The sequence below is a fragment of the Bubalus kerabau genome, chromosome 8 (genome assembly GCF_029407905.1).
Source record: "Bubalus kerabau isolate K-KA32 ecotype Philippines breed swamp buffalo chromosome 8, PCC_UOA_SB_1v2, whole genome shotgun sequence".
In the NCBI taxonomy this organism is placed as follows: Eukaryota; Metazoa; Chordata; class Mammalia; order Artiodactyla; family Bovidae; genus Bubalus; species Bubalus kerabau.
In genome coordinates this window covers 59,085,149-59,103,712 of record NC_073631.1, presented here as the reverse complement: position 1 = coordinate 59,103,712, position 18,564 = coordinate 59,085,149, and the positions used below count along the sequence as shown (strand labels likewise).

Genomic DNA, 18,564 nt, shown 5'->3' with positions numbered 1-18,564 from the left:
GAATTTGGCCTGTAACTTTCAGTCACCCTCCCAGTTTTCCTTACTTCTCTGAAATCGGTTAGAAGCATCAGCTGGGCTTGTGCAAGGGCCCAGAGGCAGGGCTGGGCTGTGAGGTGATCACTTGTCCATTGCATGACACTGTCTGGGCTGGTGTCTCGCCTGCCCTTGTCCTGGGCCCTGCATGTCCACCTTTGAGTGGTGGCATATGCTTCCCCACACGGCTCCTCGGCCAAGAGATCCCCCGAAGTCTCAGTGCCACTCTCTTCTCTGCCTCGGGTTGGGGATGGGTGCTGTCCACTCAGTGCTGCCCTCTCCTTATGCGTGTTGCCCCGTCAGGGGAGCCCCCCGTGTTCTCTCTGAGCAGTCCCCTGTAGACCACCATCTGGAGTTACTTCAGTTCTCTCCCGCACCCACTAAGAGTGGAAGAGCCTGAGAGGAGGGAGTGATCCTTGATACCCTTTTGCCTGCATCCACCACACTCTTTTCTTCTGCCCTGCAGGCCTTGTAGCCTTCACAAAGCCTAAGTGAGAAGTGGATTCCATGTGTTTGAAATGCCTCTAATTCAAGTTCACTCAGGATTAGTGGAGGTAGCAGTGGTGGTGATGGGAGGTGGGCAGAGGGCATGACTCTCACAGCTTCTAACCCTTTTCCTCCCCAAAACTTCATCTCCCATCCAGCTTAAAGCTCTATCTCTGTTCTAGGTTTCAGAGCTGGCATGAAGGGTGATGTAATTTAATTGCTTCTCTGTCACCTTGCTAATGCCCTTTTGCCCTTAGAAGCTACAGTGTGAACTATCCTGACAATAACGGTGCCCTTGGATCTGATTATTCTATGGAGGAGGGTTGGCCCTGAACCTGCTGGGCTGGAAAGAGGGTGTGGATTACTCTTCAGAAATGTTATACCTCAAAAGTGGATGCTGCAAATATCATCCCACCTCACTGTCTGGGGAAATGACTGAGTTAAACTAGTGGGAAAATGCTATACAGGGCTCCAGTACTCTTGCCTGGAAAATCCCGTGGATGGAAGAGCCTGGAAGGCTGCAGTCCATGGGGTCACTGAGGGTTGGACACGACTGAGCGACTTCACTTTCACTTTTCACTTTCATGCGTTGGAGAAGGAAATGGCAACCCACTCCAGTGTTCTTGCCTGGAGAATCCCAGGGATGGGGGAGCCTGGTGGGCTGCCGTCTATGGGGTCACACAGAGTCGGACACGACTGAAGTGACTTAGCAGCAGCAGCTATACAGGGAAGCAGCCCAGAGGGACTGCTCTCTTTTGTGGGAAAAGACTAAGGGTAATAATAATTTAAAATGTGATGTATTGGGTTCTCACTGTCTCCCAGGCACGATGGTAAACATTCATGTCTGCTCACTACCTCATAACAATTCTATTGTGTGGGACCTGTTGTTATCTGGTTTTATCAATGCTGAAACTAAAGTTTGGAGAGATTAACTACTGTGCTGAAGGTCCACAGACGAGGGCGCCTAATCCGGGCTCAGAGACACCCCTGCCTGACATCAAATGCCATGTTCTTTATTACCATCTTGTACCCTCTTCTACGAATAGGATTTATTTTATGTTTGCTTCTAGGGTTTTATATTGAGGGCAAAGTCATATCAAGAAACAGAAAGAAGATGTGAATAAAGAAGAATGTCTTTTTATTGGACAATTACTCTGTGCCAGATGCATTAAATTCATTATCTTAAATCTTTACCCTTCAAGGTAGTGTCTAATATTTCTATTTTACTGGTGAAAGGTGAAAGCCCAGAGAGTTTAACCCTCCCTGTTTATTCAGCTAATCCGAGGCAGGACTGGGATTCATACTCTGGCCCATCTGCCTCCAGAACTCCTGGCACTCCACTGCCTTTTGTAGTAATAATAAGAGGCTTCCAGTGGTTTGCAGATAAACTTTAGCCCAACCTAAGACCAGAGTTGGCACGTGCTTGCATGCTTAGTTACTCAGTTGTGTCTGATTCTTTGCGACCCCATGAACTGTAGCCTGCCAGGCTCCTCTGTCCATGGGGATTCTTAAGGCAAGAACATTGGAGTGTGTTGCCATGCCCTCCTCCAGGGGATCTTCCCAACCCAGAGATCAAACCCAGGTCTCCCGCATTGCAGGTGGATTCTTTACCATCTGAAGCAACAGGGAAGCCCTGTTGGCACTGCTGCTGCTGCTAAGTCGCTTCAGTCGTGTCCCACTCTGCAACCCCATAGATGGCAGCCCACCAGGCTCCCCCGTCCCTGGGATTCTCCAGGCAAGAACACTGGAGTGGGTTGCCATTTCCTTCTCCAATCCTGTTGGCATAGGCCCCTGTAAATGAACTTGGCCTGTGCTCATCTTTGAAGAGGAAACCTTTCTGCTCTCACTGGGATTTGGTACAGATTTGTATCATTTTAACTCAAGTGTGAGAACTTATATCTGGCATTTTTATGCAAGAGAAATAGGCTATTTTACACTGATTACATTGATTAAACTATTGGACCTTGTGTTTTTGTCACAATCTCTGTTTTAAAGAGGAATACCAGACAGCAAGGGTAGATTACCCAGGATGCCTACCTGCCTCTGTAGTTTTACAGGGGCCAAGCAGTGTTAGACACTAGGCCTGTGGGATGTGATTAAGTATTGCCTTCATTTAAAAAAGGGTTCTATGGTCTAGTAAGTTTTAGAATTGCTAGGTTAGTAATACTCAAGGTATTTTATTTTACTTTTTGTGAATTTCCAAAATGCAAGTCAGTATATGATTTTTCTCTAATGTTTTTGCATATAGAATCCTTTTTCTCTTTTTGAATTTAATTTGGAGCTAATATATTGTGGAACAGACTTAATCCAACATGCCTGCTACTCCCTTTTGCGTTTAACTCATATAGAAGGTTCCAGAGAGGGGAAAGGATGTCACGTGCTGTGGATTTACTTGTTTCACACTTTTCTCCAGGAGCGAGTGGTATTGCTTCTGTCTGGCTCTGCACCAACACACCCATGTTCTAGAGCACAGTTCATCCAAACATAATTTGCAGACACAGAGGGGCGGCGGCTTCTGGGCAGCAGCTTGTCCCGGGGCTGGAGGCTGCAGCTCTGATGCCTCCCGCAGTAGTTGCTGGGTAAACTCGCTGCCGTGTCACCACCTGCATTAGTTCCTGAAAGTATCCTGGAAAACACTTGCCTGAAATGGAAATGGTACGGAGTCCATGTATTACATACTGATTTTGTGCTGCCTTTCTTGGAAATTTTAACTGCCAGGTAGGCCTCAGAGTGCTCCAGTCCCTGGCTTACTCAATACCCAGGGATTCTCTTTATTTTGGAAATATGGTCTCTCTGCTCTCAGAGTAGCTGGGGAGAATTACTATTATACATTCATTATGGACTGGTAATTTAGAACCAGGAGACCTATGGGTTGGAACCCAAAATATCTCACCCCCAAATGATGAGGGAAAAACCTTTGCTGAGAACGGGTCTCAGAATGAGACAACATAACAATCCCTTCTCCGGGGATAATCAGACACTGGCAGTTTTCCTGTGGTTGTTCATGCAATGTCTTTCTCAGCCAAAATCTGAGCAGAGCTGCCAAAGGTAGTCGAGTCTGGCACAAAAGGGTTGTAAAAATAATTCACTTCATAGAAAACTTCAGCAGTTTCTCTCCCGGGCCTCTGGGCTGCATGGGCTATTGGAGCAGAGGATTTGCTACGAGGGCATCTCAGCTCCCAGCTGAACACCCCCATGGGCTCTGATGAGTCTCGATGGAACACACTGGAAACCAGCATAACACTGTCTATTTTTCACTTTTAAGTTCAAACCGAAAACAAGATGGAAGATGTGTCAAGACGGCTAGCAGCTGAAGGAAAGGACATCGATGATCTTAAGAAAATCAACAGCATCATCGTAAAGCGACTCAACCAGCTGGACTCAGAACAGAGCTAAAGAAATGAATCGTCCAAGAGCAACTGCTAACACCTGAGCTTCTCACGGTCCAGGGAGGGTGTAGGGATTAAGAACCACCAAGGGTATTTGTGGGTCTTGAAAGGCTGAGTTTCAATTACAGGGATGGGAGCAACCCCAAGGCAAGGGGGCCTGGGGGCAGCTGCCAGAAAGGGGCTCGTTTTGTGGGAGTGCCCTTCAGCTTTCATGGGCTCAAGGGTGGCAGGCATGGGGCAGAAACAACAGTAAGCGAGAAAGGGCATTTGGCTCTGCATGTGCAGCTTTTACCAAAGGAGATTTGTCACCAAAATAAGGTCACAGTGGCCAGTAAAGTTCATGGCCTCATGTATCTTTATGAACTCTGGGGAAAGCCTAAGGGATTCGTTGAATTGTTTGTATTCAAGGGGATCAGGTGATGATTCTTTCCAATAAAAGAGATTCTGCTCAGGTGATTATACTTGACTCTTACTTCTTCAGGGATGGGGGATGGATCGACTCAGAGCTATCTGCCTACAGGTATTTGTTGATAGTAGTTAAGTGCATATGGTAGAGTGGGGACCACAAGAGAGAGCCTGAGTTATTCAAATAATGTTTATTGAGCTGTTGCTTTTTGCAAACCACTGTATTCTACAGAAGTTTACATTCAATTGGGGAACAAAGGAGATACGTAGTTATATAGAGATATATAAGCTTTTTGACTTTCTGACAGGAAAAAAAATCCTTCAGCAACCTGCTGATTAATTGTGCAGAAATCTGCTGGGTTTATAGGTTATAGGTTTATTAAATTGCAGTGAGAAATTGTATATTTGGAATATTTGGAACCTGCCTTGTTTCAGCACAAAAGGTAAGGCACAGAGTTTGTGAAATTAGACATGCTTCAATATGAGTTTGAAAGCACGAATCTTAGAAAATGTTTACTATAAATACATTGTGTAAGTCTGTTGTGTGAAATGTATTATTGTTCTATCATTTTGGGTTCATTAAAAACATTTGAGTTTATTCTAAAGTTATATACATACATAAAAACACATTTTATGACAGTAAATAATTAATGAAAAAAACACAAGATGTTTCACCTATTCATTTTTACACTCAACTTTTTTTTAAAGTTAACTTTTTAATGTATTTAATTAATTATTTTTTATTGAAGGATAATTACTTTACAATATTGTATTGGTTTCTCCCATACATCAACATGAATTAGCCATAGGTATATGTATGTCCCTTCCCTCTTGAATCTCTCTCCCACTCAAAAACATTTGTACTGCATAGTTATTTTTTTTAAATTGATGTCGTGCAGGATATTTTAAAACTCTGAAATTTGTGTTTATTGGAAAATTGTTATTGACCTGCTGATGTGGTGTGGCGAAATTATTTGTCAAGAATTGTTTTGACATTGTGTCGGGGCAACAGATGAGCTGATGCAGCAACTCTCTAAAAACAGCCATTTTTCTTTGAACTCATTTGTTCTTGTAATGCTTTTTTCCTCCCTTTCTACCTACACAGTGGATATTTTGTGCTCAGTAATAAATGATCTTTATGGTAAGAAATGTATGATTTTTATAATGTGAAGTAGGATAGTGTCTGATGAATCATTTCATCCATCTCTTTGGATCCATCCTGTTGGATCTGCATTGTCCTGCCTGTATGGTGTCTATGGAGCCGTAGTCATCACACAGCCTGGGGCACTCCAGGCAGCCCGCTCCAGGTATTTGGATTCACAGACTCACAACTTCTATTGATGGTGTTTTATGTTTTAAAATACTGCTGGCTACATGTAGTCTTCTTTTTTGCAACACAAGGATTTAAATTTGCTATTAAAGCTATTATTGGAGCAACTGGAATAATCTGAATAGGGTCTGTAGGCTAGATAATGGTATTATATCAGTGTTAATTCCCCGATTTAATAATCATATCATGGTTATATGAGAATCTTTGTTTTTAGAAAACACACATGTATGCATTTTAGGATAAAGTGACATTATGTCTTCAAAAATGGTTCATAAAATAAAAGTGTGAAAAAAAAAGAAAATAAAAGTGTGTGTGTGTGTGTGTGTATAAAGGCACTATTGTAAATGTTAACATTTGGAAAATTTTTATTTAATAAAATCATGCAGCAACCTAGATGTCCATTGACAGATGAACAGATAAAAAGATCACATATATATAATGGAATATTACTTAGCCATAAAAAGGAATGAATTTGCATCAGTTCCAGTGAAGAGGATAAAACTAGAGCTTGTTATAAAGAGTGAAGTCAGTCAGAAGGAGAAAAACAGATATCATGTAATAATGCACATATATGGAATATAGAAAAAATGGTATGATTAACCTATTTGTAGGTCAGCAATAGAGACACAAGGGCTTCCTGGTGGCTCAGATGGTAAAGAATCTGCCTGCAATGTAGGACATCGGGGTTCAATCCCTGGGTCAGGAAGACCCCCTGGAGAAGGGAATGGCAACCCACTCCAGTATTCTTGCCTAGAGAATTCCATGGACAGAGGAGCCTTGCAGGTTGTATAGTCCAAGGGGTTGCAAAGAGTCAGACATGACTGAACTAACACTTCCAATAGAGACACAAACAGAACAGACTTGTGGGCATAGTGGGGGAAGGAGCAGGTGGGATGAATTGAGAGAGTAGCACCGAAACATATACCTTACCATATGTAAAGTAGGTAGCCAGCAGGAATTTGCTGTATGACGCAGGGAGCTCAACCTGGTGCTCTGTGGCAACCTAGAGGGGTAGGATGGGGTGGGAGGTGGGAGGGAGGGAACATATGTATACCTATGGCCAATTCATGTTCATGTATGGCAGAAACCAACACAACACTGTAAAGCAATTATCCTCCAACTGAAAATTTTAAAAAATCATGCATTTTTTCCTTTAAAAAAATAGCTGATGTATAATTGACATATAAATTTGTATATATTTAAGGTCTATAGTGATGTTTTGATTTATGTATACATTGTTAAATGGTCACATAATTAAGCTAATTGACATATTCATCACCTCTGCATATATTTGTATGAATGTGTGTGCTGTGTATGGAAAGATCTAAGATCTATACTCCTAGAAAATTTCAAGTATACAACACAGTACTGCTAAACTGTTGTCACTATACCGGACATTAGGTCTTGAGAACTTGTTCATCTTGCATAGCAACCTTCATAGCTTTTGGTTACAAGTAGCCTCTTGGCAGTCAGATCTGGTGGTTGAGACACGGGCTGGGGAACCCAACTGTCTGATTTGTCCTGGTGCTACCATTTACTGCGGCTCTGGGGAAACTAACCTCTTTTCCTCTTTCATCAGTAAAGTTGGATAATTATAAAATCTACTGTTACTATTGTGAGTCTTAAAAGAAATGATAAATGGCTTACAACAGTGTCAAAAACAAAGTACTCAATAAATGCTGGTTTTTATTGTCATTATTATTGTTAATGTTAACAGTAGTAGATGTATAAGAGAAATAACTAAATTTAACATTTCCTGATGGGGCCTTAGGGCTAAATGTTTTTCTGCTGCACATCCTGATCTAATCTGACTGGGGTGGTGGAGTAAGAGCTTTTTGGCAAAACAACTTAAGCTAATTTACAAATTCTTGTTGTTCAGTCGTTAAGTCGTGTCCAACTTTTTGTGATCCAGTGGACAATCCAGCATGCCAGGCTCCCCATCCTTCACTGTGTCCAGGAGTTTACTCAGATTCGTGTCCGTTTAGTCAGTGATGCCAGCCAACCATCTCATCCCCTTCTCCTCCTGCCCTCAATCTCTCCCAGCATCAGGGTCTTTGCCAATGAGTAGGCTCTTTGCATCAGGTCGTCATAGTATTGGAGCTTCAGCATCAGTCCTTCCAATGAATATTCAGGGTTGATTTCCTTTAGGATTGACTGGTTTCACCTCCTTGCAGTCACAGGGACACTCTAAAGTCTTCTGCAGCTCCTTAATTCCAAATCCTCAATTCTTTGGCACTCAGCCTTCTTTTTCCAAGCCTTCAGTTTATAAGAGGGGGGTCAATATAAGACAGAGGATTGGTTGTTTCCTAAATGATCTAGTCTGAAGAACAAAAGGATTTGCATTTGCCTCCCTGAGTGGAGCAGGGAGCCTACTCATTGGCCAGGAGTTATCTGTCTGTCCTGGATTAATGCTTGCCCATGAAGTACAGTGGCAGGAGGGAGCCAGGACAGGAAAGGAAGGCAAAGGAGTAGAAAAAGAAATAGAAGGGACTGTGTTTTGTATGTTTTTTTGGACTTTGTATATGTTCACAAGAGGCTCAGAAAAAGATGATTTTTTTTTTTTTTCCTGGCAGTGGGCTCTGTCTGCATGCCCTTCCTGGTGTTACTGTGATGGAAGGATTACCATGTCTTCTGACCCCAGGGCCAATGCACTGCCTCATCCATCGTGAGGCCCCTAGGAGAGCCTTGCTGTAGCTCCTCAGATGGTTCTGATTGGCAACCACCTGTGGGTGAGCCGGGCCCAGCCCCACACACCACGCCCTGCTGTGACACCTGGAGACCATTGGGGTGTGGAACAGCCTGGAAGGAGGAGGTTCCAGCTTCACAGTGTGGTTGCCGGCCGCAATTTAGGGAACACGGGCCCTTCTCTCTCCTGGAAAGACTAGGGTCATCTGGCCAGAACTCTACCAGTGAACTCCAGTCTCCAAAGCAAGGCTCTTGGGTAAGAACAAGAAAACCAGGAGAGTTAAAATAACACAAAATAATAGCTTTTCTTCTTTTTTTCTAACAGCAGTCTGTGATGGAAAAGAGAACAATTTTGGTGTGTGTGACATTTGGACTGAGGCATCTTGGGGAATTATACTGCACAAACCATTGTATTATAACCCATTTTTATGTCTTAGAATGAGAATTTTAATGGAAACAAGATCTCTCTGAGTATAAAATAATTTTATTCCTGCTTAAAATAATGACCCCATTTAAATTCAGTAGAGGATGAGCAAAAGAAACAGATCATCAGAAAAGATTAGTAATCTATCCCCTCTGTGAATGAATTTGCCCGGAAGAAGCTGTGAAAAGGAGAAAGAATTCTAGGACTATGAACTATCTTTCAACAGAGTCAGGAAATATATTTTCTTTTAAAGAGGAAATTAAAAATATTCTTATTGGAATCCATATGTCTACTTACTCTCATTTGGTGAAGATAAAAACTTCCCAGTAAATTTTTTTTATAGGGGAAAACTTACTGAAATATAATTTTGCTTTGCAGGAAAATGAAAGGATTAAAAAAAAAAAACAGTGAAAAGCAGCTCAGAACAAACTTAATTCCCTCTAGTGAGCAAGCATTGGGCGTATACGTGGTGCCCACCTGTGTGGGCTGACACTGCAGAGGATTTAAGGGTCTAGGGCATCATCCTGCCTCCAAATGGGTTTCTGATCTGGTTGTGCAAATAAAATGTGTAAGAAACCAGTCATGATCTGTTACCATGACAGGAAAAAGCAGATCTGTGGCTGTCCAACGATCACCTGGGAGACCTAAACCCAGGTTCTTGGATCCTACTCTCCATGATTCTGACTTAGCAGGCAGGGGTTGGGATTGGGGATTCATGGTTTTACAAAGCTGCTGTGATGAGTCTGATGTGCAGTTTGGTAGAGTGGCTGGACAAATGATGGATTCAGTATAAGCTTGTGTTTGGATTCTGTATCTATGCATAAGTTACAGTGAGGTCTTCACCTCTCTTGACTCTGTTCCTGACTTTAGAGAATTTTGTCTGTAAAGTGGGAGTGTTTTGCTGCTGGTGAGAACCAGGAAGTTGATAAAGTCTTTCAGGCTCTGTTGTTTATTAAGTCACTAATAAGTTGTATATAAATAGGGGGACCGTCTGATCATCTGTGGTTATTAGTTTTAATCCCTAGGGAACACTATTAGTCTCTTGTCAAGGACCCGTAAAAGTCTTCAGAAGAACCCTCCATTTCTTCCTGCACATAGCTTTTCTCTTTCCTCTCCCTTCCTCTCTCCTTTCTCAATGTGCTTGGCTGAGGCTCCACTTTAAGGGGCTGTTCACTTGTCTGGGGGGCCAATGGATGGCTATTCTAATAGCAGAAGATGTGAATGAGAACCTGGGAATACTGAAGGGTGAGGAGTCTGTCGGAGGAAGCCAGACAAGGGGTCTGCTCCACTTTCTGTCCCAGGAGAGCAGACAATAATTATTTTTGCAGTAGAAGCTTTGCAGTATCATGACCTGGGGGCTTCCTTGGAACATGAGACACACAGGTCTGGCCAGGCTGGTCGACTTTCCGGCACTTTGTCTTTTTCACAGGTTGAAAAAATTGTGATCAATCTTGATCTCAAGACACAGATTTCGGTTTTGTTTTTAGGAAAAGTGATGCTGCTCAGGGTCCTTAGAATCCCCCTGCCCTGACCCCAGTTACATCAGAATATGCCTCGTGGTCGTTTGGAATGGGACCTTCCTATCTTGTGTATTTTCATCTGAAGACGTTTTATGGGTTCTTGGACAGAATATTGACGTTTCCTGGGTACTGAGAATCACATCTAGAAATGGTCACCCTCCTCTTTGATATAACAGCTTTAAGTGACTCGGAGTTTGTGGGATTAAAAAAAATCAATACCAAATAGTCAGTAGTCACCTGGAACCAATGAGTGATGGGCGGTGAAGTGAGTCCAGTGATTAGTTCAGTCTTCAGCACCCGAGGAGCAAAACTGTTGCGACAGACAGGGGCTCGATCAGCTATTAGGCGTTGAGGTGCAACTCTTTAAACTGCAAGGATTAAAAACCTATCCAATTTAGTTGCATTTTCTGTTTTTTTAAGAGTTCATTTGGATACAACTTGTGTTACCTCTAAATTTCTCACCAAGAGAAATTAAACTGCACGTAGTGAAAGTGGAAAGTGAAAGAAGTCGCTCAGTCGTGTCTGACTCTTAGCAATCCCATGGACTGCAGCTTACCAGGCTCCTCCATCCATGGGATTTTCCGGGCAACAGTACTGGAGTGGGGTGCCATTGCCTTCTCCCGAGGAAGGTGACATTATTGATCAAAAACAGAGAAATTTTAAATTTTGTTCTTTCTCTTCTTTACTTCAAGGTTGGTCTTGCCAGTAAAGTATGTAGGGATTTTTCTGTAGACAATTGCTTTTAGGCCAGGAATGTGGGGCTTCCCAAATGGCAGAGTGGTAAAGAATCTGCCTGCTAATATAGGAGACACAAAGATGCAAATTCAATCCCTGGGTCAAGAAGATCCCCTGGAGTAGGGAATGGCAACCTACTCCAGTATTCTTGTGTGGAAAATTCCATGGATAGAGGGGGCTGAGGGACTACAGTCCATGGGGTCGCAAAGAGTTGGACATGACTGAGCATGCACTTGCCTCGTGGGGAGTAGGATATAAAGGTTAATAAGGGCAGAAAAGGCCCCTTTGGAGTGATGTACATATCCCACCTGTCAGGCTGTGGCACCTTAAATTTTCCTGGATGGCAAATGCTGCCTGTGTCTCCTCCACACATAAAGAATAAATGGACTGTGGAAACAGAAGTCATGATCCTAATTTCTCTTTGTTTCTTGGCCTCCTCTGATTCTCACATCCTCTTTTAAGTTGTGAAACATGATTCATTCTTCATGCATGAATCCTCAAAGAAATGGATTGTAACAAGCTTATTCCATGAGGAATATCCTTCCTGAATGTGGAATACTGCTGCTACAGAACATTTATTGTCTGATGAAAAAACAGGGCAGGTCAAACAATCAAAAAACAAGTTAATAATTGAATTACGGTTTCTTGAATGCTAAAAATGTTTAATGTTTCATGCCCCGAAGTGGTTTCAAATATTGCCACCAAAAGGCTAAGTTAGAATTCTATTCCACATCCTCCTCACTGATCCCACCCAACTTAGCAAACTTCTTTAATATTGATGAGATGGGGTCAACTTCTGAATTACTGTAAATCCATTTAGGGACTCAAAAACAGTTTCTTATAGACTCAAAATATAGTGATGGAAAAGACATTAGCTAGCCTTTGAGGTACATTCCAGGACCTATTTTTAAACTTCATTTAGAACAAATGACAGAAAACCCAGGTTCTTTCCAGAATACTTGTGGTAGTCACAAAGGAATCATTCATAATTGTTTCCTCATGCCCTCAGTGAAAGCTAGAGGGCATGAGCCTAGAACTTCATGTGACCCTCTCAGATTTTGCCTTGTCATTGTGTATTTGTGCTTTACCTTTTGCATGATGTTCACATCTGGGCATCCCCAGGCTATAACTGATGGCTCAGTAATGGGAATTTGTGTAACTGGATTAAGCTAGGATGGGTTTCCAGGCTGCCTGCATTGCCTCAACTTGCAACAGAGCCAAGTGGTGTGGACTAAAAGGAGAGGAGGGACATCTGGTGGCAGTTGGTTATTTCGGAGGAAGGAGGACAATTTGAAGGAAGAAAGAAGGCAAGAGTTAAAATACAGTGTGTGATGCTGAAGGGAGAGTGAATGGTTGCATCAGACATAGGACAGCTGGGGGCCACACCTGGGAGAAACAGCCACCCAGCCAGGGGGCCACCTTCATGGTGGTGAAGACGGTGGGCTTTGGAATTGAAGGACTTGCCTTTGAATCTGGACCTGTTGCTCACGAGCTGTGTGACACTGGCTGAATTACTTACCTTTTCTGAGCCTTGGCCTCATCATCTATAAAATGAGAAAAATACCTGTCTTGCAGTGTTGCCGTGATGGACAGAATGACACCTAGCGCTTGTTAAGAACTTAGTTAATGAGAGTGGCCATTCCTTTTCTTATTCACATAAAGAAGGTGAGTAGGGTTTGAGCTAAGGGAGAGATTTTCTGCTGATTCTAGTGACAGTCTGGTAGTTCTTTTGGATTTGGAGAAATTCCTTGGAAGGAGCCTCTCTGACCCCACTTTTAGGAAGGTCCACACAAGGTAACCGATTGCCAGGCGTCTGATGGGAAGTATCTTCCTATGAAACAACAGGAATTTATTAAGTTCTAGTGTCTTTTCACCATGCAGACATACTGCCCTCCTGGAACTTATCCCTAAGAGGGGAGACAAGATTACCACACAGAGGCAAAACAAGAGATAAGGCATGGTTAGGTTTCCAATTTTGTGGCCCAGAGACTAAGAGCTGGAAAAATTCAGAGGAAGGAAGGCATCCTCCTGGGCAGACAATAGGCTGGCCATCACTCCTGGGAAAGTCTCCATTCCCTGGAAGGTTGGGATGGTTGGTCATTCTACCTTCAGAGAGAAGGTTGATGCCATTTGGAAGATTTCTCCAGATGGCCACCTTTTCTCTCTATAGACCTACCTATGCTGCTGCTGCTGAGTCACTTCAGTCGTGTCTGACTCTGTGCAACCCACCTATGACCTCACCCCAACTATGACTTCTTCTCAAGACTCAGGTCAAGGTGAACTGAACTTCTATCTTTGATCCCAATCTCTTTTCCTAACCTGGGACCATGCTCTGATTAGTCAATCTGTCCCCTTCCACTAGCTCATTCTTTTCCTGTAGATACTCGTTTGAGACCCATTCACAGAGATCTTTCTCCCTTTACGCCTACTGGCCACTATCTTTTGTTCTTACTCTCCTTGTCTAGACTTCTCAAAATGACAGCCTACACTCACTGTCTCTTATTGTTTAACCTCCCATCCATTCCTCAAAGCATGGTGCAATCTGACACTTGCACCTGTCCACTGAAACTGTCCTTGTTAAGGTTATAACGGATGGCCTCATTGCTAGATCCCATGACCATTTCTCAAACTTGTTCTTTTTTCCCCAATAAATTTATTTATTTTTGGCTGCACTGGATCTTTGTTGCTGCACATGGACTTTTTCTAGTTGCAGCAAACAGGAGGTACTCTCTAGCTGTGGTTCATGGGCTTCTCATTGTGGGGGGTTCTCTTGTCATGCAGCATAGGCTCCAGGGTGCGCAGGGTCAGTAGTTGTAGTGCTGGGCTTAGCTGCCCTGCAGCATGTGGAATCTTCTCAGACCACTGATCAAACCCATGTCTCCTGCATCAGCAGGTGGAGTCTTAACCAGTGGACCACCAGGGAAGTCCTCAGACTTCTTCACAAATCTTTTTGTTGCGTTTGACATTGTTGATCATTCACTTCGTGAAACTCCTCACCCCCTTGACCTCTGGGTCAGCACTCTCCTGGGTTCCTTCTGTACTTCTAGGGTTTCTCTTCTATTTCTTCCTAGTGCCCCTCTTGCTCTACCTGCCTCTTTATTGTTGCTGTTCCTGCTCTTCTGGATTACTTCATTTTATGTTATCGAATGCCTTTTTTTATTTATAGATGAAATTCTTCATCTATTTCTTCAATCTAGATCTTTCTACTGTGCTTCAGGTATAGAGTTAATTACCTGTTCAGTATCCAGACTTAGATAAACTCAACATATCCCATATAAAACTAATCGCCTTTCCCCATGAAATTTACTCTTCTTGTATCCCCTGGCTTAGCTGGGAGCATCACCATCTACAAAACAGAACCTGAGGGCCACCTCTGCTCCCTTTTCCTTACTTACCATACACAATTTAGCCATCAAGGTTTTTTTATTTTACCTTCTATTAATAAATCATTTCTCACATCCATTCTTTCCTCCCCCTACCCCCGCCCCCAGCTGTGCCCTACTTAGGCTCATTACTGTTTGTCTGAATGATCACAACACCTTCCTAACTGGTTTCTCAGACTCAAGGTTGGTTTGTTTCAAGTTCTCATTTGGCAAGGTCATTAGAATAATCTTTCTAAAAATGTAAGTCCATATTCTCCCTGGTAAAAAATCTGTGCTGCTGTTGCTGCTAAGTCACTTCAGTCATGTCCGACTCTGTGCGACCCCATAGACGGCAGCCCACCAGGCTCTCCTGTCCCTGGGATTCTCCAGGCAAGAACACTGGAGTGGGTTGCCATTTCCTTCTCCAATGCATGAAGGTGAAAAGTGAAAGCGAAGTCGCTCAGCTGTGTCCGACTCTTAGCAACCCCATGGACAGCAGCCCACCAGGCTACTCCATCCATGGGATTTTCCAGGCAAGAGTACTGGAGTGGGGTGCCATTGCCTTATCCTGCAGTGGGTCCTTGCTCATAGCATGTCATTTCCGCTGCAATGTCTTCATTCATGGTGTCCCTTCTGTTTGGGGGGACCTTTTCTAATCCCTCCCTCTCAACACCTCTTCTTTAGATATTCAGACTCTTCTCAGACAGAGTCTCTAAAACATTTTTGGATTTATTACCTCAGGGAGACTTACCCTAAAATTTTCAGGCATCAGAAAGACTTGGAGTTGGGCACACTAGATTATTATCTTGGGTCTGCTTCCTGATAGCTGTGTGGCTTTGGGAAGGGAGCTTAACCTCTCTCCACCTTAGTTCTCTTTATAAAAGTGAGAATGAAAAAAAAAGTGAGAATGATAATCATCAACCTAATGGTATGTTTGAAGAGAAATAACATGCTTGTGAAGCACTTAGCATAGCCCTCGGCTCATAGTCAGTTTTACCAGGACTCTAATCACCATGGCAATAGAAACCATGTCTTAAAAAAAAAAAAAAAAAACAGTTAAGGCAAAAAGAAAATTTATTGACTCACAGAACCTGGGTCTCAAGGACAACTACAACTAGGAATTCACAAACCATCAGAGCCATCCTACTCCTTTCTCGATCCTCTGTCTTCTGTGTGTTGGCTTTATTCTTTTTAATTTTTTTTATTCGCCTACAGATTTATCCTTCCAGATACAAGAACCATGGCACCAGCAACTTCTGGTTTAATGTGAATGTCTTTCTTATTCATCCATGAATCTTTAGTGCCTGACAGTGTCTGGCAACAGAAGGAGACTTTCTGAATAAATGAATAAAGAAACCTCAGCTATTAGGGATGTATTTATGTACATATGTCTTTCTTACAATTTTCTGCTTGTTCATAATATTTTGGGATAAAAAGTCTATCGTTCTCCTAGGCCTTGAAAGCCCACTCTCCTGTTTAATAGTGGTAGCTCTTTACTCATCAAAGGCAGATTGTGGATTCTGCAAGAAGAAAGGTGGTATAATATGGAAAGATTTGAGTTGTCAGTTGAACAAAGAAAGACTTTATTAACATGGAGTGTTAATGTCAGCCTCTAAGGAGGAATCCACTGCTTGGTGGACTCTGACCAGGCTGAGTCAGAGGCTGTCAAGTCATGTCTTCTTTATTTTATTTTTTTTTAATTTTATTTTATTTTTAAACTTTACATAACTGTATTAGTTTTGCCAAATATCAAAATGAATCCGCCACAGGTATACCTGTGTTCCCCATCCTGAACCCTCCTCCCTTCTCCCTCCGCATTCCATCCCTCTGGGTCGTCCCAGTGCACCAGCCCCAAGCATCCAGTATCGTGCATCGAACCTGGACTGGCAACTCATTTCATACATGATAAACATGTGCCTGCTGTCCTGGGGCGGGATAACTGTGGGAAGCTCAGTTGTCAGGGAAGACAGGAAGGGGATCTTGCAGAGAAAGGAGGTGAGTGGATTGCCTTTGTTATTGCTTTAGTCTCTGCAGATTTGTCTGTTACTTCAGACGTGAGGGAAAAAAGACACTTTGCCAATAGTGGTAAAGTTCTTTACACTGAATTTATTGCAGGATCAACAAATTTGTGGGTGTCTGGTGCAAAATGGAAAGACAGGCCCCTTGTCTGTAAATTACTAAGAATTTCAAGAAGGCAACAGTAGAGCATTAAACCAAGCCCAGGGTTCTGTGCAAATGCATAGGGTGCCTTGCATTTGCTCCAGTATTCTTGCCTGTAAAATTCTATGGACAGAGGAGCCTGGTGGGCTACAGTCCATTGGGCTGCAAAGAGTGAGACACCACCGAACATTTAGAGTGGTTCTCCAAAGCTCATCTGAGAGATTAGAAATAAGAGACATTATGGATCTATAGCCTATGGTATTACTTATGTTATTCTCTTTAGTTACTGGTTTATATATTCTATTTTATTTTTATTTTGGACTTCCTGACATCCCCTGCAAAGCTATGATCTATATCAGAGATATAATCTGTCCCCTGCAATTTGCTCTCTTTTGCTTCCTTTTTAGGAAGTTAGGTATACATGAAAATATACTAAAGTTGAGTACTCCCATCGAACTGTCTGCCTTGCATTTCCCCCGCAAGATCAGGAGAAGAATGCTTGCTTTTCCATGAAGGGATTTAAAGGTACAGAAGACAAAAATATAGTTGTGTGTATTTTTATATAAAAAATTCATTTAAAAAGCACATGAATTTTACTAGTTCAGTGTGTCAGATGCTTCTGCTTAGGCCAAAAGGGAATTTCTTTGAAGGACATTGGTTAATGAGAAGAAGTCTGAGAAAAAATTGGCAACAAGCCTTCAGAAATGAGAGATGGAACTTCTGCTTCTGATCAAGACTGAGTAACTGGGAATGGATTCTAGAGTGTGAAATATGAACGTGCAAGATGAATGAGGAAACAGGACACTCTATTTCATGGTGCAGGAATCCCAAGGTGAACCAATCAAATGCTGGGTGATATGCAAGCACTGGAATATTCTAGCAGATAAGCAGACAAAGCATAATACATACCAGGCAGGATGTTGGAATACCAGCAGTATTATTCTTGTGTCCCTATTGACAGAAGTTTTTTTTCTTCTACCCTGTCTGTAGTCATCTTGGGCTGGGGCCAGTGATGGCATGAACTAAAACTAAGATAACATCTGGAAGATGAAAGCAATTGTGGAAAAGTGTAAAGATCTTATTTTTCTTTCAAGGTCAATTCATGTTGATCTCATGTTGGAATAGACTGAGGTCTCCCAGGAAAATTTCATTTTTTTCCTTCCTCTTCTCTTTCTCTGCTCCATTGCCTTAGCCAGATCTTCGGTCTATAATTTCTGTGGCAAGTTTTCTGCCTTCAACACAATTTCCTGTGATAGAGTAGTCAAGCTAAATGAAGCATCAGGAAATTCATACCTATGAATAAGCAGAATTGCTGTGTGTTCATTGTAAACAACCTCAAAATCTATTGAAAGAAGGGGATCCTGCTTCACAGACTTCAAGGTGAAGGTTACATTTTTTCTGAGTTTGATTGACTCCCAGAGACAGATGTGGATGTGAGTTTGTCTTGCTCATCATGTGCAGGAGATTAAACCTGTGCCTCCTGTCACCTGCTTGTGCCTATATCGTGATGTCATCAATGCTAAACACAAAAATGGAAAAAAGTCCTCACAGTGGATGGAGATCTCCGCATTTCCCAGTGACTGCTTCCCACCTAAGAGGTGGTAACACGGCTGAAATCTCTGAGGCCAAAATATACACAATCTTTCATTGCTTAAAGGTGGTGTTTTAGCAGCTCATTCCCTTAAAACCTACATATGTAACCAAAGGCAAACAGCTCCTGCATTCTGAATTCTAAAAAGGATCTAGAGTGAAGGATGGAGATTTTTTCCACTAGGTGGTAGGATTTTGCCATGGTCCTAAGTCTCAATGTGGAGAGGAGGGAAAGTAATTTGAAATTAAGAAGAGTTGAGTCAAGATAGAAAGTGACAGTAATAATGACACGACACACAGATTGAATAGATTTTTCTTTCTTGGCACAAACAGAGAAAATTACTCCTAATGCTATTCTTGAATTAAGCAAAAATAACACAATTAAATGATTCTAAAATTTCAGAATAAAACTGGGACTTTAAAGTTCACTCTTATGGTGTCTTAG

General features: G+C 42.4%; 1 protein-coding gene across 3 annotated transcripts in view; it reads left to right on the top strand.

Annotated features, from left to right (window-relative positions):
- LSMEM1 (leucine rich single-pass membrane protein 1) overlaps positions 1-18,564 on the top strand; it is a 193,817-nt gene that overhangs the window by 6,126 nt on the left and 169,127 nt on the right. For 2 of the 3 annotated variants that reach the window (XR_008717855.1, XR_008717854.1), the window contains exons 1-2: positions 4,436-4,756; positions 8,217-8,584. Coding sequence is in view for 1 of the 3 variants with exons in the window: in XM_055590346.1 (XP_055446321.1) it covers positions 3,785-3,915 (131 nt within the window). In the remaining 2 variants the exon portion in view is untranslated. Of the gene's footprint in view, positions 1-3,784; positions 4,757-8,216; positions 8,585-18,564 lie in introns of those variants that run through there. The other variant, XM_055590346.1, reaches the window with a different exon arrangement.